The following is a 21,505-nucleotide window of genomic DNA, read 5'->3' on the forward strand; positions in this document are numbered from 1 at the left end:
GCCTTCACCACCCTCGTCGCTCCTTGCTTCCCCGCTTCGCCTGGCTGGCCTCTTCCCTTTGCTGTCCCAGGGGTGGTGGTCTTATTTCTGATTTTCTGATGCCTCTCATGAGGTAGAACGCGCACACTTTAAATTACAACTCGGGGCCAGCATTGTGGCACGGCAGGTAAAGCCGCCCCCTGTGATGGCTGCTCCTGTCCTGGCTGCTCCACTTCTGATCCAACTCCCTGCTGACCACCTAGGAGACGCTGCAAATGATAGCCCAAACATTGGGACCCCTGCTACCCACGTGGGAGACCCGGATGGAGCTCCTGAGTCAGCCCTGACTGTTAGAGCCATCTGGGGGATGAACCAGCAGATGCAAGACCTCTCTCTATCTTGTTCTCTGTAACTGACTTTCAGACAAGCTTTAAAAAAAACCTACACTTCCCCAGGAGTTACAGGCTGCATTAGGAGTGGCTGGCTGACTGGCCCGTGCAATGCTGTTCCAGGTTTGCCAGCAGCCCGAGTGTGGGAAGTGCAAGGCGTGCAAGGACATGGTGAAGTTCGGGGGCAGTGGCCGGAGCAAGCAGGCCTGCCAGGAGAGGCGGTGAGTCGGGCCAGCTGGCGGTCGGGGCGCCGTGGCACGGGGGCCTGGGCTGTGAGGGACGCACCCGTGCAGAGCCGGCGGGGGCCCTGCCGAGGCCTGACCACGGCAGCCCCAGCTGGCTCCGTCCTGCAGAGGGGCCTGAGGCCTGAGCCATAACGGGCGACTTCGCAGGTGCCCGAACATGGCCATGAAGGAGGCCGATGACGACGAGGAGGTGGACGACAACATCCCAGAGATGCCTTCCCCCAGGAAGATGCACCAGGGGAAGAAGAAGAAGCAGAACAAGAACCGCATCTCCTGGAGTGGGGACGCGGTCAAGGTGAGCCTCCTCGCCCCGCCTCCCGCCAGCCAGGCCCCCAGAAACCTGCCCGTCGGCCGCTGGGGCAGCAGGACCGGCTGAGAGGTCCCCTGGCCACGCACCAGAGAAGCTTGATTCCCTCTTCCCGATCGTCCCAGGAGTGGGGATTTGGTGTATCCGAATGGCTCGGATGCCCACTTCCCACTTGGGGCCTTGGATGCGAGTCCCAGCTCCGACTCCTGGCTCAAGCTTCCTGTTAGTGTGGACCCCAGGAGGCAGCAGCGATGGCGCAGAAGTGGGTCCCTGCCACCCGCGTGGAGACCCGGATTGAGTTCCTAGCTCCCAGCTGTTGCAGGGAATTCTCTCCTCTGTCTCTTTGCCTTGTTTCTTAAAGACTTAATTATTTGAAAGTCAGTTACTAAGAAGAAATTGTCCACTTACTAGTTCACTCCCCAAATGGCCACAACAGCCAGGCCAAAGCCAGGAGCCGGGAGCTCCATCCGGGTCTCCCATGTGGGTGGCAGGGACCCAAGCACATGGGCCATCTCCCGCTGCTTTCCCAGGCGCATTAGCAGGGAGCTGGGCCAAGACTGGAACTGGCCCTCAAATGGGATGCCAGTATCCTAGGTAGCGGCTTAACCTGGCGCACCACAGTACCGGCCCCTCTGCCTCCCATGTGACTGTTCACGGGGGAGGGGCCTCTGACACATGGTGGGGCGTTGGGCAGTTTAGCCTTCAAAGCTGGTTTGGACGAGCGCCGTCACAGCCCCGTCTGGAGGGAATGGGTGTGTTCAGGTGCTGGTGGCCATCAGCCAGAGGGCCAGTGCCTTTACCAAAGCTCGGGTGACAGGCGTCCCCTCACTCTCACTTGCTGATGTCCACAAACCACAGGTGCCGTCAGGTTGGGGGCCCGGCCCTTGCTGGTCTAGGCCCCAGATGTGGCTAAGCCCCTGCAGGAGGACAGATGGGTGCTGCCAGGTGGGGGGAGTGCCGTGGGGGTGGGGCTGGGCCGCGAGGTGACCTTGGAGTTCATGGGAGCCAGCAGGGGAAGAGCTGGGGAAGCATGGCCTTGCAGTGGCCACCAGCTTTCCTCGTGTGACTGGAGCAGGTGGGGCGAAGGGGCTGGCGGGCAGGAGGAGTTGGGTCTGAAGGTGGCCGTGGACCTCGGTGACAGGCGGGCTGTGGTGCTATAGAAACAACACTGGAGCCCAGGTGGCCGCTGGCGCTGGAGTGCAGAGCGGGGGTCGGGGAGCTGCCTGGGCTGACCTCAGAAGGGACGAGATGAGTCGGGTGTTCTAGACATGGCGGGGTCCCTCGGGGCAGCCTGGCAGGGCCGTCAAGTGCCCTCCCCTGGAACGCCGCTTCGGTTTGCAGGTCGACGGGAAGAAGAGTTACTACGAGAAGGTGTGCATCGACGCGGAGACCCTCGAAGTGGGGGACTGCGTCTCTGTGATCCCGGATGACTCCTCCAAGCCCCTGTACTTGGCCAGGTTCGTGTGCTTGCCCTTGACCTCGGGGCACTTCCTCATGAGTGAGGTAAAAGATACGTCTACCGCAGGCCTTTAGCCGAGTAGTTAAGGGGCCTTGCATCCCACGTCCGGGTACCCTGGTTCGATTCCTGGCTCCAGCTCCTGAATTCAGTTTCCTGCTAATGCACACCCTAGGAGGCAGCAGGTGATGGCTCAGCTGCTTGGATCCCTGGCACCCACCTGTGCGAGACCCGGATTGAGTTCCTGGCTCCAGCCCTGGCCGTTGTGGGCATTCAAGGAGTGAACCAGCAAAGGGGAGCTCTCTTGTCTCTGTCTCAAGTAAATCAATCTTTAAGGTTGATGCCGGTGCAAGAATTTTTTTAAAGATTTACTTATTTGAAAGTCAGAGTTACACGGAGAAGAGAAGCAGAGACAGGTCTTCCGTCTGTTGGTTCACTCCCCAAATGGCCACAACGGCTGGAGCTGCGCTGATCCGAAGCCAGGAAACCGAGGAGCTTCTTCCGGGTCTCCCACACGGATACAGGGACCCAAGGACTTGGGCCATCTTCTACTGCTTTCCCAGGCCATAGCAGAGAGCTGGATTGGAAGTGGAGCAGCTGGGTCTCGAACTGGCGCTTCAGGCCAGGGCACTAACCCGCTGCACCACAGTGCTGGCCCCGGCAAGAATTTTGAAATTCACATATACAGGGAGTCTTCAAAAATCTGTAGAAAATGAGAAACAATGCATGGGTGTCAGTTTCTTGCACAAAGCGAGGTCATCTTTCATCTTAACCTCCATGACTGAAAGAGCCTTGTACGAGCACCCCCCTACCCCCAGGGTGCAGCCCCCTGTCCGCCTGCCAAGGTGCCAGCTCTCTCCCCGGTCCCGTGTCCGCCTGCAGAGTGACAGCCCTGTGGGAGGACAGCAGCAACGGGCAGATGTTCCACGCCCACTGGTTCTGCGCCGGCACCGACACGGTCCTGGGGGCCACATCGGACCCCCGGGAGCTGTTCCTGGTGGACGAGTGTGAGGACATGCAGCTGTCGTACATCCACAGCAAGGTGACGGTGGTCTACAAGGCGCCCTCGGCGAACTGGGCCATGGAGGTGAGCCCCCCCCCGCCCGCTCTCACCCCCCCCCACCCTCGCCTCTCGCGGCTGCAGTGCGCCTGACGCGGCTCTCCTCCCCGCAGGGAGGCATGGACCCCGAGTCCATGCTGGCAGGGGATGACGACGGCAAGACCTACTTCTACCAGCTGTGGTATGACCAGGACTACGCGAGGTTCGAGTCTCCCCCCAAGACCCAGCCCACGGAGGACAACAAGTACAAGTGAGTACGCGCGTGAGGGCCCGGCCCTGGGAGCCTTCCAGGTGCTTCTGGCGGGGGGTCTGCAGGCAGGCGCACAGCCACCTCCTCCCCGCTTGCTGCCCCGAGCAGCTGGACCCCATGGGAACTGCCTGAAGTACGGGGGACCCCCTGTAAGCTGTGGAGGAAGGTGCCGTCTGCTTCGGGATGTGCCCCTCGTGCAACCGCGCCGCGTGTCGCCGTCCTCTGGGACTGAGACCTCTGCCCTCTGACCTCTTCAAATTGTTTTTTAAAGACTGACTTATTTGAAAGGCAGAGGCAGAGAAAGTTTTTATCCCCAGATGGCCACAACGGCCAGAGCTGAGCTGATCAGGAGCCAGGAGCTTCTTAGTCTCCCACGTGGGTGCAGGGGCCCAAGGACTTGGGCCATCCTCCACTGGTTTCCCAGGCCACAGCAGAGAGCTGGATCAGAAGTGGAGCAGCCGGGACTCTAACCGGCGCCCATATGGGATGCCGGCCCTGCGATCGGCAGCTTTACCCGCTACGCCACAGCGCCGGTCCCTTCTCTGCCCTCTTGTTCTCGCAGCCAGACCCCTTGTTGATGGTTAGCCCCCATGCCTGTTGCCGACCTCTGCTTCTCACTTGTTGGAGGCCAGGCCAGCACCCCCAGAACAGTGCAATGAGGTGCACCTGTAGCTTCCCCAGAAGCCCCTCGTAGGTTGACAGTGCGCTCGGGAGAAAACCTGCCAATGGTGCTCGCTCAGCCCGCCTTAGTGCACTCGGAGCGCTTACGTGAGGGGCAGGCCTCGGTGCCACCATGAAGCCGCTGCTTGAGACGCCCGTGTCCCACATCCGAGTGCCTGGACTCGGGTCCCTCCTGGAGCCACTCTTCGCCGCCTTGCTCCTAGTGGGACCCCATGTTGGGATCCCGCTCTTGCTGGCTCCCCATAGACCTGTCCTTGTCACTTCCTGGTGTTGTGTGCCCTCTGTGGGCTTGGCCCAAGCAAGGGCCTCCCGCGAGTGAACACGAAGTGCGGAGCGCTGGTCTCTGCCGCCAGGGTCACTGCCTGTCCCCTCCCGCAGGTTCTGCGCCAGCTGTGCCCGCCTGGCCGAAATGCGGCAGAAAGAAATCCCCAGGGTCCTGGAGCAGCTTGAAGACCTGGACACCCGGGTCCTCTACAGCTCCGCCACCAAGAACGGCGTCCTGTACCGCGTGGGCGACGGCGTGTACCTGCCCCCTGAGGCCTTCACGTTCAAGTGAGTGCCCCGGCCCCTCCCAGCAGTGTCTGAGCTGGCTCTGCCCGGCTCTGCAGTAGAGTGCAGCCGTGAAACCAGAGGGCCCAGGGGTCGCGGGGCCCCTCCCCGCCTGCCTCTGAGCAGCCAGGGGGCGGAGGCTGGGGCCTCCCGTTCCCGACAGCAGGGGGAGCTCGGCGGTGGAAAGGGAGAGGTGAGGTGCCTGACGCAGTGCCTGTGGAACGAGTGATGGGGTGCTTTCTGGGTCAGGTGACGTCAGGCCCCGCTGCCCTGACCTCTCTGACCTCTCTGGGGTCAGAGTCGCGGCAGCAGATGGCTGTCGCCTCGATTCGCTCGGCAATCAGGCTTAACCCAGTGCATGCTGGGAGTTGTAGCCCACGTGTGCTGACCTGGAATCAAGTTTCCCTTCAGTCCCCGTGGGAACCTGTTCCCCGGGCTCGGTTGCATTTCTGTGTCCCGAAAGGGCAAGTGGGGCCCTTCCAGACCGCGTCCCCTCTGGCCCCACTGTCCTTGGCCCGGAGCGCCTGCCGGGGGCCCTGGTGGCCAGAGGGGGCAGCTGGCTTGTTCACAGCACTCGGACCAAACTTGGGTCCCCCGAGACGCTCTGTTCCCTGCCCTGTGGCTCCTCTTGTGTCGCGTCCAGTGCCCTGGACATGCCATGGTGACCCCCACAAGTCACGGTAACTGAGGACCCTAGAATTTCTCTTGGCTTGAGTGTGGCGCCCACTGCGGTTCCGCGGGAGGGCTTGGTCTGCTTACGCTCCTCGAAAGACCTGACCTTCTCGAGCAGTGGCCTCGTGCCCATGGCGAGAGCAGGCCGGGCATGCCCACGTCACTTCTGCTCGTGCTCGGTGTCCAGAGCCAGCCGTGAGTGTGGCTGGGAGGCAGGGAGCTGGCCACCACCCTGGAAGCGACCTGAGGCGGAGCCGTCTTCCTGCGCGGGCACTGTTGAGGTCATTGGCTGCTCCTGCGAGACGGATCCGACAACCCCCACCCTCACAAGCAGCTCATCTTGGGGGCCCCGCCCTCCTCCCTGCAGCATCAAGCCGTCCAGTCCCGTGAAGCGGTCGCGGAAGGAGGCCGTGGACGAGGAACTGTACCCGGAACACTACCGGAAGTACTCGGACTACATCAAGGGCAGCAACCTGGACGCGCCCGAGCCCTACCGCATCGGCCGCATAAAGGAGATCTTCTGTGCTAAGAAGAGCAACGGCCGGCCCAACGAGACCGACATCAAGATCCGGCTCAACAAGTTCTACAGGTCGGCGGGGCTCCGGAAGGCTCTGCTGGGGGGGGGGGGGGCGTGGCATGCACAGGTGCACCCACAGACGGGGCCTCCAGCCCCGCCACCCTGCCGCATTCTGGAGTCGGCCGAGGTGGCCGTGTTCCTGCGTGCTCCTGGGGGTACATCTTACAGCCCTGGCTTCTTGCATCTGCAGGAGCCCTTCGGTGTAAGTGCCTGAGTGACCCGGGCAGGACGTTCTGGGCTCTGCCTGCGCCTCCCCCCTCCACCCCAGACCGTCCAAGTCCCACAGACCTGTGCGGGGTCTGCCTCCTCCCCTGCCCGGGTCCCGCCGCTGACCGCTCTTCCCTGGATCTGGGGCTCCTCTGTCTTGCCCAGGCTCTTAGCTTAACCCAGCCCTTGTTTGGGACCCTCCTAGCTGGTAGTGATGAGGAGCTAGCTAACAGGAAGTGAACCCAAACAGATCTGGGTCCCCTCGCGCCCGCTCTCAGCTGACGGGTACTGCGGACTCCAAGTCCTCGTGGTCCCCAGATGCGATGGCGGGAGGGAACAAGGGCCCTGTATGACCGGTACACATGGGAGCAGGTGGGCACCGTGGTCCTGAGCCAGGCCTGGTCCACCAGAGCACCCTGGGAATGTGACAGTGTTGACAGGCTGAGCATCCCTCATGCAAAACTGAAATGCTTCAGAACCTGAAACCTCCCCTGAAAGAGTGACGGGGCAGAGGGGGTAAGGAGAGAGCTTCCATCCACTGGTTCACTCCCTGCATGGCTCCAACGGCCAGGGCTGGGTCAGGCTGAAGCCAGGAGCCTGCAGCTCCATCCGGGTCTCCTGCGTGGGTGCAGGGCGGGGACTCGGTGAGATCGCTGCCTCCCAGGCTGTGTTAAGAAGCTGGGTCAGAAGTAGAGGCAGGCCTCCATCCCAGACGGCGGGAGCCGGGACTTCACCTGCTGCTCCCCGGTGCCTGGCCCCAAAGCGAATGTCCTGCGCCACCTGCAGGGCGCGTAGAGAACTGCACCCTCAACCTCAGTCACGGGTCGCAGCCAGACGCAGGTTCGTTCTGGCTGCGTGTGCGAGGTGTGCATGGCTTCGCCTCTAGCCTGGGCTGTCATCCCCGAGACGGCACACCCCGCACACACAAGTATCCCAGAACCAGTCTGAAACAGCCGCAGTCTCGGCCTCTCGGACCCGGGCCGCTCGGGCTGTGGCTGCTCCCGACGCGGCCTCTCCCCCTCCCGCCCGCAGGCCCGAGAACACCCACAGGTCCACGCCCGCGAGCTACCACGCAGACATCAACCTGCTGTACTGGAGCAACGAAGAGGCCGTGGTGGACTTCAAGGCCGTGCAGGGCCGCTGCACCGTGGAGTACGGGGAGGACCTGCCCGAGTGCCTGCAGGACTACTCGGACGGCGGCCCCGACCGCTTCTACTTCCTCGAGGTGCTGCCCCCGCCGCCCGCAGGAAGGGCAGCCACGGCCGCGGAGTGGGTCTGGGCAGTGGGGCTCCGGCCCCCCTAGGACACGGTCGGCCAGCGTTCTGGGGTCTAACGTTTCTGGCTTAAAAAAAAAAAAAAAAATGGGAAGCTGTAACTTCGGCCTAGCGCGCTGAGACCGCCTGGGACAGAGCCAGTGGCCGCGTGGAATGAGCGCCCTCTGTGGGCGGCGGCAGGGAGGGGCCCCGTGCTTTCCCTCCCAGACCGCAGGCCTCCCTCCTTTGCAGGCCTACAATGCCAAGAGCAAGACCTTCGAGGACCCCCCGAATCACGCCCGAAGCCCCGGGAACAAGGGCAAGGGCAAAGGGAAAGGTGAGTGCTGGGGGGGGGGGGCGTCCAGGCCCGCCGAGGCCCTCCTGGGAGAGACGTGGCGGGGGGGCACCCAGGCCCACCTGCCCGCTGAAGCTCTCCTGGGAAGAGAAGCTCTGCGGGGGTGGGAGGAAGGCCCCCCACCCTCGGTCTAACCCGCGGCCTCTCCTGCAGGGAAAAGCAAGACCAGGTCCCCGACGAGCGAGCCAAGCGAGCCGGAGCTGGACATCAAGCTGCCCAAGCTGCGGACGCTGGACGTCTTCTCGGGCTGCGGGGGGCTGTCGGAGGGCTTCCACCAGGCGGGTGAGCGCCCCCCGCCGCCCGCCCCGGGCTGAGTTCCCGCCGAGGCCCGAGGCTCCCGCTCAGGGCGCGTGTCGTTCTCCCTAACCCGCCAGGCATCTCGGAGACGCTGTGGGCCATCGAGATGTGGGAGCCGGCGGCCCAGGCGTTCCGTCTCAACAACCCGGGCTCCACGGTGTTCACGGAGGACTGCAACGTGCTGCTCAAGCTGGTCATGGCCGGCGAGAAGACCAACTCCCTGGGCCAGCGGCTGCCGCAGAAGGGCGACGTGGAGATGCTATGCGGCGGGCCGCCCTGCCAGGGCTTCAGCGGCATGAACCGCTTCAACTCGCGCACCTACTCCAAGTTCAAGAACTCCCTGGTGGTCTCCTTCCTCAGGTGGGGGGGGGGCAGCCCGGGGTGGGGGTGGGGCGGGGGCGGGCCAGCAGCCCGGGCCGGGAGTGACCGCCCTGCGCCCCGCAGCTACTGCGACTACTACCGGCCGCGCTTCTTCCTGCTGGAGAACGTGCGCAACTTCGTGTCCTTCAAGCGCTCCATGGTCCTGAAGCTCACCCTGCGCTGCCTGGTCCGCATGGGCTACCAGTGCACCTTCGGCGTGCTGCAGGTGGGCGCGGGGCGCGGGCGGGCCCCCTCCTCGGCCGGCCCCTCGTGGTGGTCGCGCGGTGCACTCGCTGGTCAGTTGGGGGTTGACTGTCCGGGCGGGCCTCGCCCCGGCCTGGGCCCGGCTGACCCCGTGGCCGACCCCTAGGCCGGTCAGTACGGCGTGGCGCAGACACGCAGGCGGGCCATCATCCTGGCCGCGGCGCCCGGCGAGAAACTGCCCCTGTTCCCGGAGCCGCTGCACGTGTTCGCGCCCCGGGCCTGCCAGCTGAGCGTCGTGGTGGACGACAAGAAGTTCGTCAGCAACATCACCAGGTGGGGGACCCGCCCCCGGGGCCCTCCGTCTCCCCCAGTCTCGGGGCCTGACCTGTGTCATCCAGTTTTTCTTGAAAGGCTTCCTTGAGCGACATAAGTAGGGGAGACAGATCTTCCCCTACTGGTTCACTCCCCAGATGGCCGCGACTGCCAGGCCTGGGCCAGTCCAAAGCCGTGAGCCTGCGGCTCCATCCGGGTCTCCTCCGGGGGCGCAGGGGCCCGAGCACGTGGGCCGTCTCCCCATGCGTTCCCAGGCGTAGAGGGCGCTGCGTCATGTGGGTGCCGGTGCTGCCGGCAGGGCCCTCGCCGCCACAGCCCCTGCGTTGTCGGGAGTTCGTTCCCCGTGGCTGCAGGCCCCAGCAGAGCCGGGAGGGAGTCCACGGAGGGGGCCTTGACCTCGAGCCGGGAGGGGGCGGGCGGCGAGCATCCCCAGAGGCGCCGACGCCCCCTCCGCCGCAGGTTGAGCTCCGGGCCCTTCCGAACCATCACGGTGCGGGACACCATGTCCGACCTGCCCGAGATCCGGAACGGCGCCTCGGCGCCCGAGATCTCCTACAACGGGGAGCCGCAGTCCTGGTTCCAGCGGCAGCTGCGGGGCGCGCAGTACCAGCCCATCCTCAGGGACCACATCTGCAAGGACATGAGCGCCCTAGTGGCCGCGCGCATGCGCCACATCCCGCTGGCCCCCGGCTCCGACTGGCGGGACCTGCCCAACATCGAGGTGCGCCTGTCGGACGGCACCATGGCCAAGAAGCTGCGCTACACCCACCACGACCGCAAGAACGGCCGCAGCAACTCGGGCGCGCTCCGCGGGGTCTGCTCCTGCGTGGAAGGTGGGCTCGCGGCGGGGCGCGGAGCGGGGAGGGGCGGGGGGCGCAGCCAGCCGCCGGCCCCCTGACCCCAGAGCCCCGCCGGCCCCTCTCTTGCAGCGGGCAAGGCGTGCGACCCCATGGCCAGGCAGTTCAACACCCTCATCCCCTGGTGCCTGCCCCACACGGGCAACAGGCACAACCACTGGGCCGGCCTCTACGGGCGGCTCGAGTGGGACGGCTTCTTCAGCACCACCGTCACCAACCCCGAGCCCATGGGCAAGCAGGTGGGTGTGCGCCTGCGCGGGGCAGGGCGGGGCGGGGGCGGGCGGCCGGGCCTCTGCACAGCGCGCCCGTCTCGCCCCCTCCCCGCAGGGCCGCGTGCTGCACCCCGAGCAGCACCGCGTGGTGAGCGTGCGGGAGTGCGCCCGCTCCCAGGGCTTCCCCGACACCTACCGGCTCTTCGGCAACATCTTGGACAAGCACCGGCAGGTGGGTGGTGGGTGCCCCGGGCACGGCGGGGGGCCGGCACCTTCCTCTCCCCGAGCCTCGGGCTGGAGGCCCCTGGCTGCTGGCGACACGTGGGGACGGGGGCCCTGGCCCGGCTGTGCCGTCAGGCGTCGCCCTGCTCCCCTCCCCCTCCCGCAGGTGGGCAACGCCGTGCCGCCGCCCCTGGCCAAGGCCATCGGCTTGGAGATCAAGCTGTGTGTGTTGGCCAGAGCGCGCGAGAGCGCCTCAGGTAGGCAGCGGGCCCTCCGCGTGCTCCGGGACCCGGGTGGGCCGCCCGCCCCGCCCCACCCCGCCCCGCCCCTCCCCCCTGCCGGGAGCCCTGGCACACAGTGGGTGTGCAGCCGGGCTGCCCACTGGGTGCGCCGGGGTCCAGAAGCTTCCCGCAGGGCGCGCTCGGCCACGCGTGGGCCGTGCTCCCCGCCTGACTTCGCCCCCCCCCCCCCCCTTCAGCCAAGGCGAAGCAGGAGGACCCGGCTGCCCAGGACTAGCCCCACCCCCTCGTGCCGCGTGCCCAGTCCCGGCCGCGCGCTGTGCGTGGACTCCGCCGCCGCGGGGCTGTCGCGAGGTGTGCGTCCCGGCTGCCGGCGTCGGCGGCGCTCCGTGCAGTTCTCCGTGCGCTCCGGATTTTAAAAGTTTTTTATTATGCATTATATCAAATGACCACTGTCCGAGTGGAAATTAAACTTTATGTAGTTTTTATATGTTGTAATATTTCTTCAAATAAATCTCTCCTATAAACCTCCCTGGGTGCCGACTCGTGACTGACGCAGGGGGTGGGGGCTCGCGCTGCACCCAGATCTGTCTGGGGAAGGGGGCTCACCTTGCCACTCGGTCTTGGTCAATGAGATCGGCCGGAACTCGACGGTGTGGCTTCTCCACGGCCTTGTTAGCCCTTTGGGTCTGGAGTGGGCCGCGAGGCTTGGTGATGCAGCAGCCATTCTGTGACCTTGAGGACCTACGACCAGAGCAGTGGATAGTGCAGCAAGAGACGGGGTTGCCCCTGAGCTGCCCTCCGACCCCCGTCCCGCCCACCCCCAAACAAAACCCCTCATCTGCCCGAGTTTGTTAGCTGGACTTTGCAGCATCAGCCCGGCTCAGGCCTCTTGGATTCTTTACTTTCTTGTCAGAAGGAGAGGCAGAGAGGGGTCCTCCATCCGCTGCTTCTCTCCCCATATGCCCACAGCAGCCAGGGCCGGGCCAGGTGGGAGCCGGGAGCCTGGAGCTCCACGCTGGTCGCTGAGCCCGAGCCGTGAGGTGCTTTCCAGATGCAGTAGCAGGAAACTGGCTTGGAAGCCGAGGAGCCGGGTCTTGAACCTGACTCACAGCAGCCTGGGGGGCGGGGGTCACTGTGTGGACCAACGCTACCTGCACTTCCCTAGACGGCCACTTGGTGGCGCTTGCACCACAGCCTCACCCAGGGGAACGCCAAGTTTACAAAACCCTTGATTTCCTGCCCTTCCAGCCGCAGGGCCCTGAGCGTCCTTGCGCACTCGGCCCTGCTCTCCTTGGACGGGAGGCTCCGGCGCCGCTGGGTTAGCGGGAAGCTGGGATTCGAAGCGGAGCTGGGGCAGAGCCTCCGCCACTTCGGCAGGGGAGCCGGCGCGGCCCAAGCTGTGTCTGAACGGCTGCCCGCCCCAGCGGTTTTATTTTTAAAGATTTTATTTGACTTATCTGGAGGGAGAGACAAAGGTCTTCCATTCACTGGTTCACTCCCTAAATGGCTGTAACGGCTGGAGCTGAGCCAATCCGGAGCCAGGAGCTCCATCCGGGTCTCCCGTGCAGGAGCAGGGGCCCAAGGACTTGGCCCATCCTCCACTGCTTTCCCAGGCCACAGCAGAGAGCCGCATCGGAAGTGGAGCCCCGTGGCGTGCCTCCCGGCTCCCTCCTGCCCGGGCTCCACCACCCCGGACGGTGCTGTGTCTGCCCTGGGCCGTGGTGTCCAGCAGTCAGCCTAGTACTTGCTGTGTCCACACAGAGAGCTTACGTTGTCTGTGCCTCCACAGCTCGTCCATAACTGGACGTTAGCAGACGTGGCAACTCCAGGAGCGGGTCCTGAGCCTAGCGGCTGTCCCCGGGGCCCCATATCGGAGCTCCTGCAGCACCCTGGGAGGCAGGAGGTGATGACGGCTCAAGGAATGGGGTTCCCGCCACCCCTGTGGGAGACCCGGATGGAGTGCTCGGCTCCTGGCTTCGGCCTGGCCCAGCTGTGGCTGCTTTGGGCATTTTTAGGGGGTGAGCAGTAGATAGGACATCCCACTGGTGTCTTTGCCTCTGAAATAAAAATTTGTTTAAAATTGGGTTGTTTGAAACTCTCCTGTCAAGTCTTTAAGAAAGGTATTTATTAGGCAATTAGATCTTCCATCTGCTGGTTCACTCCCCAGATGTTTACAACAAGCAGAGTCCTGGGCCAGCCCAACACCAGGATCCAGGGGCTTCTTCCGGGTCTCCCGCGTGGGTGCAGAGGCCTGAGCCCTTTAACCGCCATCCGCTGCTTTCCCAGGTGCATTAGCAGGGAGCGGGATCGGAAATGGAGTAGCCGGGACTCGAACCGGCGTCCATGTTGCATTTCCGGTCAACCCTGGGAGGCGCCTAGCCGCCTCTACCCGCTTTGGGTACCAGCGCACACGGCGGCGCCTCCACGCCCGTCCGCACGGGGGCGCTGCGAGCATCCTCGGCCGGGTCGCTCTAGGCGGCGGCGGCGGCTGAACCGGAAGTCTCTTTCCTCCCCCACTTCCGCTCTCTGGCCCGGGCTCGGGCTGCGTGGAGAAGACTTTGCAATGCCGACGGGAGACTTTGAGTGAGTCCGGGGTGGCGGCGGGAGTCTCGGGAGACAGTGTGGGGGGGTCCTGGGGGACTCTTAGGGGGCCTGGGTCGCGCGGGGCTGCCGTCGTCCGGCCTCGCCGCCCCAGCTCTGTCCCCGCACGCTTGTCCCCGCAGCTCGAAGCCCAGCTGGGCCGACCAGGTGGAGGAGGAGGGCGAGGACGGTGAGTTCCCACGCGGCCCCCGGCCCGGGGCAGTGCCGCCCCGCTCGGGGCCGGGGCCTGGCCCCTGCCTTGGCCACTGCTCAGGGCCCCCCGGCACCTCCGCGCGCGGCCCCCGCCCCGCGCCACCCTCCTCGGGGCCAGCCCACTGACCCCTCCCGTCCTGCTCGGGGCCGGGGCCAGGCGTGGCGCCCGCGGGGTCTCCCGGCCCGTGCCCCACCCTCACGCCAAGGACCCCCGTGCCCTGGCCACTGCTCAGGCTGCCCCCGCCCCTGGGGCTCACCCCCGCCCGCCCCCTCCTGCAGACAAATGTGTCACCAGCGAGCTGCTCAAGGGCATCCCCCTGGCCACCGGCGACACCAGCCCGGAGCCTGAGCTGCTGCCCGGGGGTAAGTGACAGCCTCCGCCGCGGCCCTGGCCACCCCACCCCCACCCCCCGCCCGGCCCGCCGCTCCCAGGGCTCAGTTCCCCTCCCCGTCCCCCTCCTCAGCCCCACTGCCGCCCCCCAAGGAGGTCATCAACGGGAACATCAAGACGGTGACCGAGTACAAGATCGATGAGGACGGCAAGAAGTTCAAGGTGGGCCGGGGCGGGGGCTTGGGGTGCAGGCAGTTCAAGGTGGGCTGGGGGAGGGGCGTGCCGGGGCCCTGGGCGGGGGCTTGGGGTGCAGGGGGCCCACCCACTGCCCTCGCACCTGCAGATCGTGCGCACCTTCAGGATTGAGACCCGGAAGGCCTCCAAGGCTGTCGCGAGGAGGAAGGTGAGGCCCCCGCCCCCGCAGGGCTGACCCGGGAGCTGGGGACCCCTGTTCCAGGGGGAGTTGAGCTTCCGGAGGCCGGGGTGTCTGCATGTCTCTTGGGGCCCTGAGAAACTCGGGGTGCAGGAGCGGCTGGGGTTGGAGGGGGTTCCCCCGCTGTGCCCCTGGCTGGCGGCAGGCCCCGTGCCAAGCCCCTGGCGCCCGGAGAGACCCAGGGAGGCCGGGAGCTTTGGTGGTGCTGGCTTCACCGGGGAGGGACCCCCGCCTGCCCCCCCCAGCCTGGGCCTGGCATGGAGCCGCAGCTGCCCCTGTTGCGGGGTGGCTGCCGTGGTATGTGGGTGCCCAAGGCTGTGGGCCGTCGCCCGCTCCTGCCCTGACCTGACCCCCTCCCCGGAGCCCAGAACTGGAAGAAGTTTGGGAACTCGGAATTTGACCCGCCGGGGCCCAACGTGGCCACCACCACGGTCAGCGACGATGTCTCCATGACGTTCATCACCAGCAAAGAGGTGGGCGGGGCCGCGGGTGGGGGCGGGGTGGGGCCGCAGTCGGGGGCGGTGCAGGCCGTGAGCCCCCGCCTCCCCGCTGACCCCCGCCCCCCCCAGGACCTGAACTGCCAGGAGGAGGAGGACCCGATGAACAAGCTCAAGGGCCAGAAGATCGTGTCCTGCCGCATCTGCAAGGGCGACCACTGGACCACCCGCTGCCCCTACAAGGACACGCTGGGGCCCATGCAGAAGGAGCTGGCCGAGCAGCTGGGGCTGTCCACGGGCGAGAAGGAGAAGCTGCCGGGAGGTAGGCCCGGGGGCCCTGGCCGTGCCCTGGCCGTGCCCTGCCCGTGTGCTGCGGGCCTGCGCGCCCCCGTGGGTTCTGGCGGTGCCCGTGTTGCTGGCAGCGCGTGCAGATGGTGCCAGCGTCCGGGACGTGCCCTGGGGGCCGCCCGCCGGGCCTGACGCCGGCGCCCTCGTCCTGCAGAGCTGGAGCCCGTGCAGGCCGCCCAGAACAAGACGGGGAAGTACGTGCCCCCGAGCCTGCGCGACGGCGCCAGCCGCCGCGGGGAGTCCATGCAGCCCAACCGCCGAGGTGAGCTGGGCGCCCTGGGCGTGGGGGGGGCGGGCGCTGGGCGGGGCCTCCCCCGCTCAGCCAGCTGCCCCGCCCACACAGCCGACGACAACGCCACCATCCGCGTCACCAACCTGTCGGAGGACACGCGCGAGACGGACCTGCAGGAGCTCTTCCGGCCCTTCGGCTCCATCTCCCGCATCTACTTGGCCAAGGACAAGACCACTGGCCAGTCCAAGGTGGGCGGGGCCCGGGCCTGGCCGTGCATCCTGGGGCTGAGGGCGGTGCCCGGGCGGTGGGCAGGACCCTGACCTGGGCTCTGCCTCGCCAGGGCTTCGCCTTCATCAGCTTCCACCGCCGGGAGGACGCCGCGCGCGCCATCGCCGGGGTGTCAGGCTTCGGCTACGACCACCTCATCCTCAACGTGGAGTGGGCCAAGTAAGACCCCGCCCTGCCCCGCCCCGCCCCCCCCCGCCCCGCCCTGCCCCAGCCACCGAGCCTGTGTGCAGCGACAGCGCTTTATTGGCCTGCAGCAGGGCCCGTCCCCGCGCGCGGAGGTCCCACAGGGAGCCCAGGGACACCCTGAGGTCCCAGGCGCCAGCCGCGTCAGCCCCCCTCCCTCCCTCCCTCTCCCCGCAGGCCGTCCACCAACTAAGCCGGCAGCCGCGGCCGCCACCTGCGCCCTGCGTGACGAGCGGCAGCCCGGGGGGCAGGGGGCTCGGGGCAGTAAAGAGGCTCAAAGTGCTCCCTCGTGTGTGTGGACTCTGTCACCCCTGCTCGCCGGACCTGGCCGCTTCAGGGGCCCGGGGGCTGGGGTGGGGGGCGCGGGGGGCGGGCGCAGCCTGGAGGGGCAGGTCCGGGCCAGGGCTCGGGCCCCAGGGGCAGCAGCGCAGGCTGGGGGCCACAGCCATGTAGAGCAGGGGGTGGACGCACACAGCCAGGGGCGTGAGCGCCCGCATCACCTGGAAGGCCAGGTAGGGGCCCAGCTCCAGCGCTGTCACCGCCTGGGTCGCGTTGGCAAAGTCCGGGCAGCGGCTGAGCCAGCGCCGCCGGGCATCCACGTTGAGCACACGGGTGATGTGGTAGGGCACGTAGGAGCCGGCGTATAGGGCCACGCCGCTGGCCACGAGCGCCAGCACGCGCCGCTTCTCTGTGCGTGACATGCTGGGGCTGCCCAGCACCGCCCTGGCCAGCGCGCCGTAGGCCAGCAGGGTGAGCAGCAGGGGCAGGCCGCCGCCCAGGGCCGCCAGCACCACGCTGTAGGCTCTGTAGGCCTCCAGCTGCTCGTCGGCCGCCGTGCCCAGGCACTTGGTGCAGGCCTCGGGCTGGGTCCTGTTGCACCGGGGCGCACCCGGCGGCCCCTTGAGGCGGGAGAAGGCGAGTGTGGGCGCGGCCAGCAGCACGGCCAGGGCCCAGCCGGCGGCGCTGAGCACCCAGGCGTGCTTGGGCCGCAGGCGGGCGCGGGCAAGGAAGGGGTGCACGACGCCCAGGTAGCGTGTGAGGCTGATGCAGGTGATGAAGGCCACGCTGCCCAGCAGGTTGCAGGAGAAGGCGAAGCGCTCCAGCAGGCAGGCTGCGGCGCCGTAGCGCCAGTTCTTGGGCGGGTACAGGTAGGCGGCCAGCGGGGGCAGCGTCAGGGCGTAGAGCAGGTCGCTCACCGCCAGCTGCGCCGAGAAGACCACGGCCGGGTTCCAGGGCCGCGGCTCCCGGGTCAGGAAGCGGTGCAGGGCCAGGCCGTTGCCGGCCACGGCCACCAGGAACGCGGCCACCAGCACAGGCCACAGGAAGCCCTCCTGGAAGCCGCTGAGGACGAGGTCGGCGGCCGCGGAGAAGTTGGCCGGGCAGAGCCTGGCGCCTGTGGGCAGGTGCGGCCAGCTGAGCCCCATCGTCATGAGCCTGGCTCCCCCACTCCTCACATCCGGGGTCACTGCTCTCGGCCGCACGGAAGCCAGCAGTGGCCAGCACCACCCAGCGCCTCTGCGAGGGCCCCGGCTCCCTGCGACCACCAGAGGGCGCCTCCCACCGGGGCCGGCCGTGGCCCTGGCGCTGACTCATCCCCACCTCTGCCGGCTTCCTGGCTGCTGCCGGAGCACGGCCGCCGGCCGCCCAGGAGCTTTGCCAGAGCTGGCCTCAGACTGGCCTACCTGCCCTCGGCCCCACTCACCCACACACACCGGGTCCGCCCCAAACCCACACCCTGGAGTCCTCCCTAGGATGGAGGAGGCCCCCACGCTCCCCTGGGCCCCTGCTTCATGCCCTCTGGCAATCCCACCTGACCAGGAGGCCAGCAACCCCTGCCCACAGGGCCTGGGCCCCTCATGCACCGCCCCCCCACCCCCGCGCCTCAGCTTCCCGACCTGCGCAATGGGCCCAGCACTGCCCACCCTGAGCCCAGCGGACCTGACCATGCGGGGAAGCCTGCGCCCCTGCGCGTTTCCACCCCCGGGGCCGAGGTCCTCACCACCTGGCCCCTGCCCTGCTCCGCGCCTCACCCGAGCGGCCCGCCATGGCCTGCGTGCAGCCTCCAGGCCCGCGCGTCTGGTGTGGAGCCCCTCCCGGGCCCGCGCGGCGGCAGAGGCGGCGGGCCGGCCCCTCCCTCGCCCCCTCCCTCGCCGGCAGCTCCAACCTCAGCCTGCAGAGCGAGTCGGGCGGCCACTCCACGCGGCCCACAGCTTCCTTCCTCATTGCGCGGTGGGTGGGTGTCTGCAGGCCGGGCCTGGAGGCGGGGGCGGCGCGAGGCAGAGGCACACACACAGGAGCAGGTTCGGTCATTTATTGGGGTGCAGACTCCTTTATGAAAGGAAACCGAGGGCTGCTGGGAGCCCCTGGGCCCCAATCTGGGGCAGTCCGGCTCTGCGGCCCAGGCTCAGGCCCCCTTTTTCGGCGGCCGGGCCCGGCCACGCCCTCGCTCCCGGGCGGCCCCTCGGGGCCCCAGCTTGGCCTGGGCTCCCCGCGGCCCGCCCTGGCGCTTCGGAGGCCTCCGGTCCCCGTCCGGCCGCCGGCCCCGGGCGGGCTTCTCCGTCCGCCGCCGCTTCTTGCCTGGGGGCCCCGGGGGCCGGCTCCGCGGGGCGGCTCTGGGGAACAGGTCTGCGGAGAGGGGGAGGCGGTGTCAGGGCCGGCCGGGCCCCGGGCCCACTCTGCCGCACGGGCCACACTCACCCGCGTCAGGCTCCTCGCCCACAGCCTGGCGGAAGTACTCGGCTTCGTCCTCCTCCTCTTCCTCCTGCTGCCCGCGGCCGGCGCCCTGCGCAGCCTCGGGGGGCGCGCCGGGGTCCTCGGCGTCACTGTCGCCCTCGGCCGCGGCCCGGGCCCTCTTCATGCCCTTGAGGCTCTTCTTCCTGGAGAGGGGGCGCGGTCAGCCCGGCCCGGGGCCCAGCGCAGCGCAGCCCAGCCCGCCCGGCGGCCACTGACTTGTGGGCCTCCCGCTGCTCGCGCTTGCGCTGGACGTTCTGGGCCTGCTGGTCCTGCCTCTGCGCCTTGAGCCGCAGCCTCTCCTCCTTGGCCGCCAGGATGGCCTGCAGCTCCTCCTCGGACTTGTGCACTGCGCGGTGAGGGAGGGCAGGGCTGCTGAGGGCGGCCGAGCCGGCCCCTGCGCCCCCTGGCGGCGGAGCCCCGCGCCCGCGCCCGCGCCCCTGCCCCCGCGCCCCGGGCCTCACCGAAGCTGTGGAACAGCACGTTGCCCTCGCCCACGCCCTCCTGGATCTTGATGAGCCGCAGCGTCATCCGAGGGCCGATCTGGGGGCGCAGGGGGAGAGTGAGCCCCGGCCCGGGCTGGGGGCCGCCCGGAGGCCGCCGCCGCCGCCGCCACCTCACCTCGGTGAGCCGCACGGCGCTCTGCTGCGCCCGCATGTTGCCGCGGCCCGCCACGGCCTGGGGCAGCTCGGTGATGTTGTGCTCGCCGTCGGGCTCGGCCTCGCTCTCCGACAGCCCCGCGCCCCTGTGCGGACACGGGCTCAGCAGGGGAGCCCCCCCCCCACCCCGCGCCCCCTGCCCGCCGCCCCGCAGCCCGCTCACGTGGCCAGCAGCTCGCTGATGTCCTGCAGGCGGCTCATGTTGGGGAACTTCTCCTGCAACAGCTTCTTCATCCCCCGGCTGGCGCCCACCGGCACCACCTTGATGCTGCTGCGGGGGAGGGGAGGGGGCGGGGCGGGGTGAGGGGCGGGGGAGGGGCGAGGGGTGGGGCCTGGCCGCCCCCGCCCCGCCCCGCCCCGCCGTGCGTCAGCGCGTTTACTTTGAGACTGGGCAGTCACAGACAGAGTCTCGGCTCGGTGCTGTCATCACGCGCACGGCCGGCGCCCCGCCCCCGGCCCCGCCCCTGCCCGGCCCTCACTAGTGCCGGAAGTCCAGCTCCTGCGAGTCGGCGTTGTAGCTGATGAGCAGGCAGCGCTTGATGGTGTTCAGGTTCACCTGCGAGAGGGGCGGCCGCTGACCTGCCCGGCCCGGCTAACGGGCCCCCGCCATCCAGGCGCCTCCCACCGGGCAGCACCTGCGGCGGCCGGCAGAGCCCGGGGCGGGGAGCCAGGCGGGAGTGACCCCCAGCCCCGCCCCGCCCCTGCCCCTGCCCCAGCCGCGCGGGAGTGACCCCCAGGCCCCGCCCCGCCCCTGCCCCAGCCGCGCGGGAGTGACCCCCAGGCCCCGCCCCGCCCACCTTGTGCACGTTGAGCGAGGGGAGGAGGTTCTGGAACATGGTGGCCGTGAGCTTCACGTGCATGCCCTGGGGGCCGAAGCCGCTGAGCACCAGGAGCGGCGGGTGGCTGAACTGCTGCTCGTGCATGCGGTGCCGGCGCAGCGAGGAGACCACGTCCCGCACCAGCGCGTACTGCGGGCGGAGACGGGGACGTGACCACAGCCGCCGGCCCCGCCCACCTCCCCGCCTCTGAGCCCCGCCCACCTCGCTCGAGCTCCGCCCCCCCGCCGCCGCTGGACCCCAGCCCCCACCTCCTGCCCCTAGCGGCCCCCTACCCGCCCCCGGCCCCCGCCCACCTCCTGCCCCCTCCCCGCCGCCGCCCCCGCACCCCCTGCCCCACTCACCTTGCTGACCTGGAAGGTCAAGGTGGGCCCTCCCGGCAGGCGCATCAGCTTCTGCAGGACAGGAAGGCGCCCGTGAGGGTGGGGGCGCGGGGGGGCGGGGCAGGGGGACCCCCGCCCCACCTCTTCAGAGCGTTTACTTTGAAGCCAGCATCAGGGCGGCTCAGGGCACGGGGGTTCATCAGCAGAGGCGGGCGCGGGGCGCGGGCGCGGGGCGGGGGCCCGGGGCCACTCACAAAGTAGACGGCGCTGTCCGTCTTGCTCAGGATCAGGAAGTGGGTGACCCCCAGGGGCCCGGCCACGGCCACGCAGTCCTTCAGCGAGTTCTTCTTCCGAACCTGCGCGTTCCCGGCAGCCAAGGGGGACGAACACAGACGGCCGTGGGGGGGCAGCCGCGCGGGGCCCTGCCCCACGGCCCGCCCCCTGGGCCCCTCTCTCCCGCGGACACGGGGGCCCCCGCGCGCCGATGCGCACCTGCAGGCGGCTGGCGGTGAGCGGCTCCATGACCCGCCGCACGTCCAGGCTCAGCTGCCGGACGCTGCGGCCCGCGCGGCCTCGCGCGAACACGAACGAGTGCGGCTGCGCGGCGTAGGCCTCGAGGTTGCGGAGCTGCGCCTGGGCGCGCGCGCGCTTCTGGTGCCGGGACTGCGCGGGGCGGGGGAGAGGAGCGAGGGGCGAACGATGAGCGCGGCGGCCTCAGCGGGGTCCCCACCCGCGCCCCCGACTCCCCGCCAGCCGCGTTTTACCCTCCCCGACTGCCCCATGCTGCCGTCTGTCCACGAGGCCGCCTCCGCCGGCCGCTTCCGGCGCTGGCGCCTCACTTCCGGCGCGGGGCTGGTGACGTGAGCGGGCTGGCGGCGCACCCAGCGGCCTCGGGAAAAGGGGGCGGGAACCCTGGCAGAGTTGCCATGGAGACACCAGGGTTTCTACGGAAACCGGGGCGGGGCCTGCGACTCCGGACTTCTCGGTCCGCTAGTTCGAATCCCTCCACAGGACGCATTATTTTTTTTCTCCCCCCTGTGGCGATTTTCATAACCACGTCCCCCACTCCCGGGCTCCTACAAGATCTCAAGGCCAGAATGATACCGGTCCCCCGCTGGCCCGCAAGCTGGCAGAGGACATTGGCGCCAGGCACCTGGGGAGCAGCCGGGAGACAGTTATTAATTTTCACCCCGCAGCACTTGGGG

The 21,505-nt window shown here is 68.3% G+C and overlaps 3 protein-coding genes and 2 non-coding genes across 9 annotated transcripts in view; 2 read left to right on the forward strand and 3 right to left on the reverse strand.

Moving 5' to 3' along the window:
* Positions 1-11,235, forward strand: part of DNMT1 (DNA methyltransferase 1) — a 43,448-nt gene extending 32,213 nt beyond the window's left edge. For all 3 annotated transcript variants that reach the window (XM_070059151.1, XM_070059152.1, XM_070059154.1), the window contains exons 22-39: positions 492-589; positions 761-908; positions 2,262-2,377; positions 3,259-3,463; positions 3,550-3,686; positions 4,746-4,919; positions 5,956-6,177; positions 7,405-7,597; positions 7,878-7,962; positions 8,134-8,262; positions 8,355-8,637; positions 8,722-8,863; positions 9,008-9,174; positions 9,634-10,007; positions 10,104-10,270; positions 10,359-10,475; positions 10,632-10,722; positions 10,944-11,235. In XM_070059151.1, the coding sequence (XP_069915252.1) occupies positions 492-589; positions 761-908; positions 2,262-2,377; positions 3,259-3,463; positions 3,550-3,686; positions 4,746-4,919; positions 5,956-6,177; positions 7,405-7,597; positions 7,878-7,962; positions 8,134-8,262; positions 8,355-8,637; positions 8,722-8,863; positions 9,008-9,174; positions 9,634-10,007; positions 10,104-10,270; positions 10,359-10,475; positions 10,632-10,722; positions 10,944-10,981 (2,886 nt within the window). In that variant the 3' untranslated portion in view covers positions 10,982-11,235. The remainder of the gene's footprint in view (positions 1-491; positions 590-760; positions 909-2,261; positions 2,378-3,258; positions 3,464-3,549; positions 3,687-4,745; positions 4,920-5,955; positions 6,178-7,404; positions 7,598-7,877; positions 7,963-8,133; positions 8,263-8,354; positions 8,638-8,721; positions 8,864-9,007; positions 9,175-9,633; positions 10,008-10,103; positions 10,271-10,358; positions 10,476-10,631; positions 10,723-10,943) is intronic.
* Positions 11,236-13,141: 1,906 nt separating this feature from the next.
* On the forward strand, positions 13,142-16,035 carry EIF3G (eukaryotic translation initiation factor 3 subunit G). Its single transcript, XM_070059206.1, has 11 exons — positions 13,142-13,290; positions 13,431-13,477; positions 13,780-13,863; positions 13,965-14,053; positions 14,175-14,234; positions 14,633-14,737; positions 14,834-15,023; positions 15,204-15,311; positions 15,393-15,529; positions 15,622-15,728; positions 15,930-16,035. Exons 1-11 carry the CDS (start codon positions 13,271-13,273, stop codon positions 15,943-15,945), a joined length of 963 nt encoding a protein of 320 aa, XP_069915307.1. The 5' UTR covers positions 13,142-13,270; the 3' UTR covers positions 15,946-16,035.
* Positions 15,796-21,183, reverse strand: LOC103345713 (peter pan homolog). Of its 3 annotated transcripts, XM_070059202.1 has the most exons (13): positions 21,065-21,183; positions 20,793-20,963; positions 20,555-20,656; positions 20,322-20,372; positions 19,939-20,109; positions 19,621-19,697; positions 19,305-19,412; positions 19,104-19,227; positions 18,947-19,025; positions 18,702-18,831; positions 18,450-18,628; positions 18,294-18,377; positions 15,796-17,145 (listed from the first exon to the last, which is right to left on the reverse strand). In XM_070059202.1, exons 1-13 carry the CDS (start codon positions 21,080-21,082, stop codon positions 16,058-16,060), a joined length of 2,382 nt encoding a protein of 793 aa, XP_069915303.1. In that variant the 5' UTR covers positions 21,083-21,183; the 3' UTR covers positions 15,796-16,057. The 3 variants fall into 3 exon arrangements, with proteins under 3 accessions (XP_069915303.1, XP_017194271.3, XP_069915302.1); XM_070059201.1 differs by lacking the exon at positions 15,796-17,145 and having other exon boundaries at positions 18,049-18,377; positions 19,305-19,409; XM_017338782.3 differs by lacking the exons at positions 18,294-18,377; positions 18,450-18,628; positions 18,702-18,831; ... (7 more) ...; positions 20,793-20,963; positions 21,065-21,183 and adding an exon at positions 17,783-18,160.
* Positions 19,499-19,581, reverse strand: LOC138845919 (small nucleolar RNA U105B). Its single transcript, XR_011383240.1, has one exon. It is a non-coding gene; the product is annotated as a small nucleolar RNA U105B (small nucleolar RNA).
* Positions 20,431-20,515, reverse strand: LOC127488507 (small nucleolar RNA SNORD105). Its single transcript, XR_007916243.1, has one exon. It is a non-coding gene; the product is annotated as a small nucleolar RNA SNORD105 (small nucleolar RNA).
* Positions 21,184-21,505: the final 322 nt, after the last annotated feature.

Source organism: Oryctolagus cuniculus, chromosome 16 (assembly GCF_964237555.1).
Source record: "Oryctolagus cuniculus chromosome 16, mOryCun1.1, whole genome shotgun sequence".
Lineage (NCBI taxonomy): Eukaryota > Metazoa > Chordata > Mammalia > Lagomorpha > Leporidae > Oryctolagus > Oryctolagus cuniculus.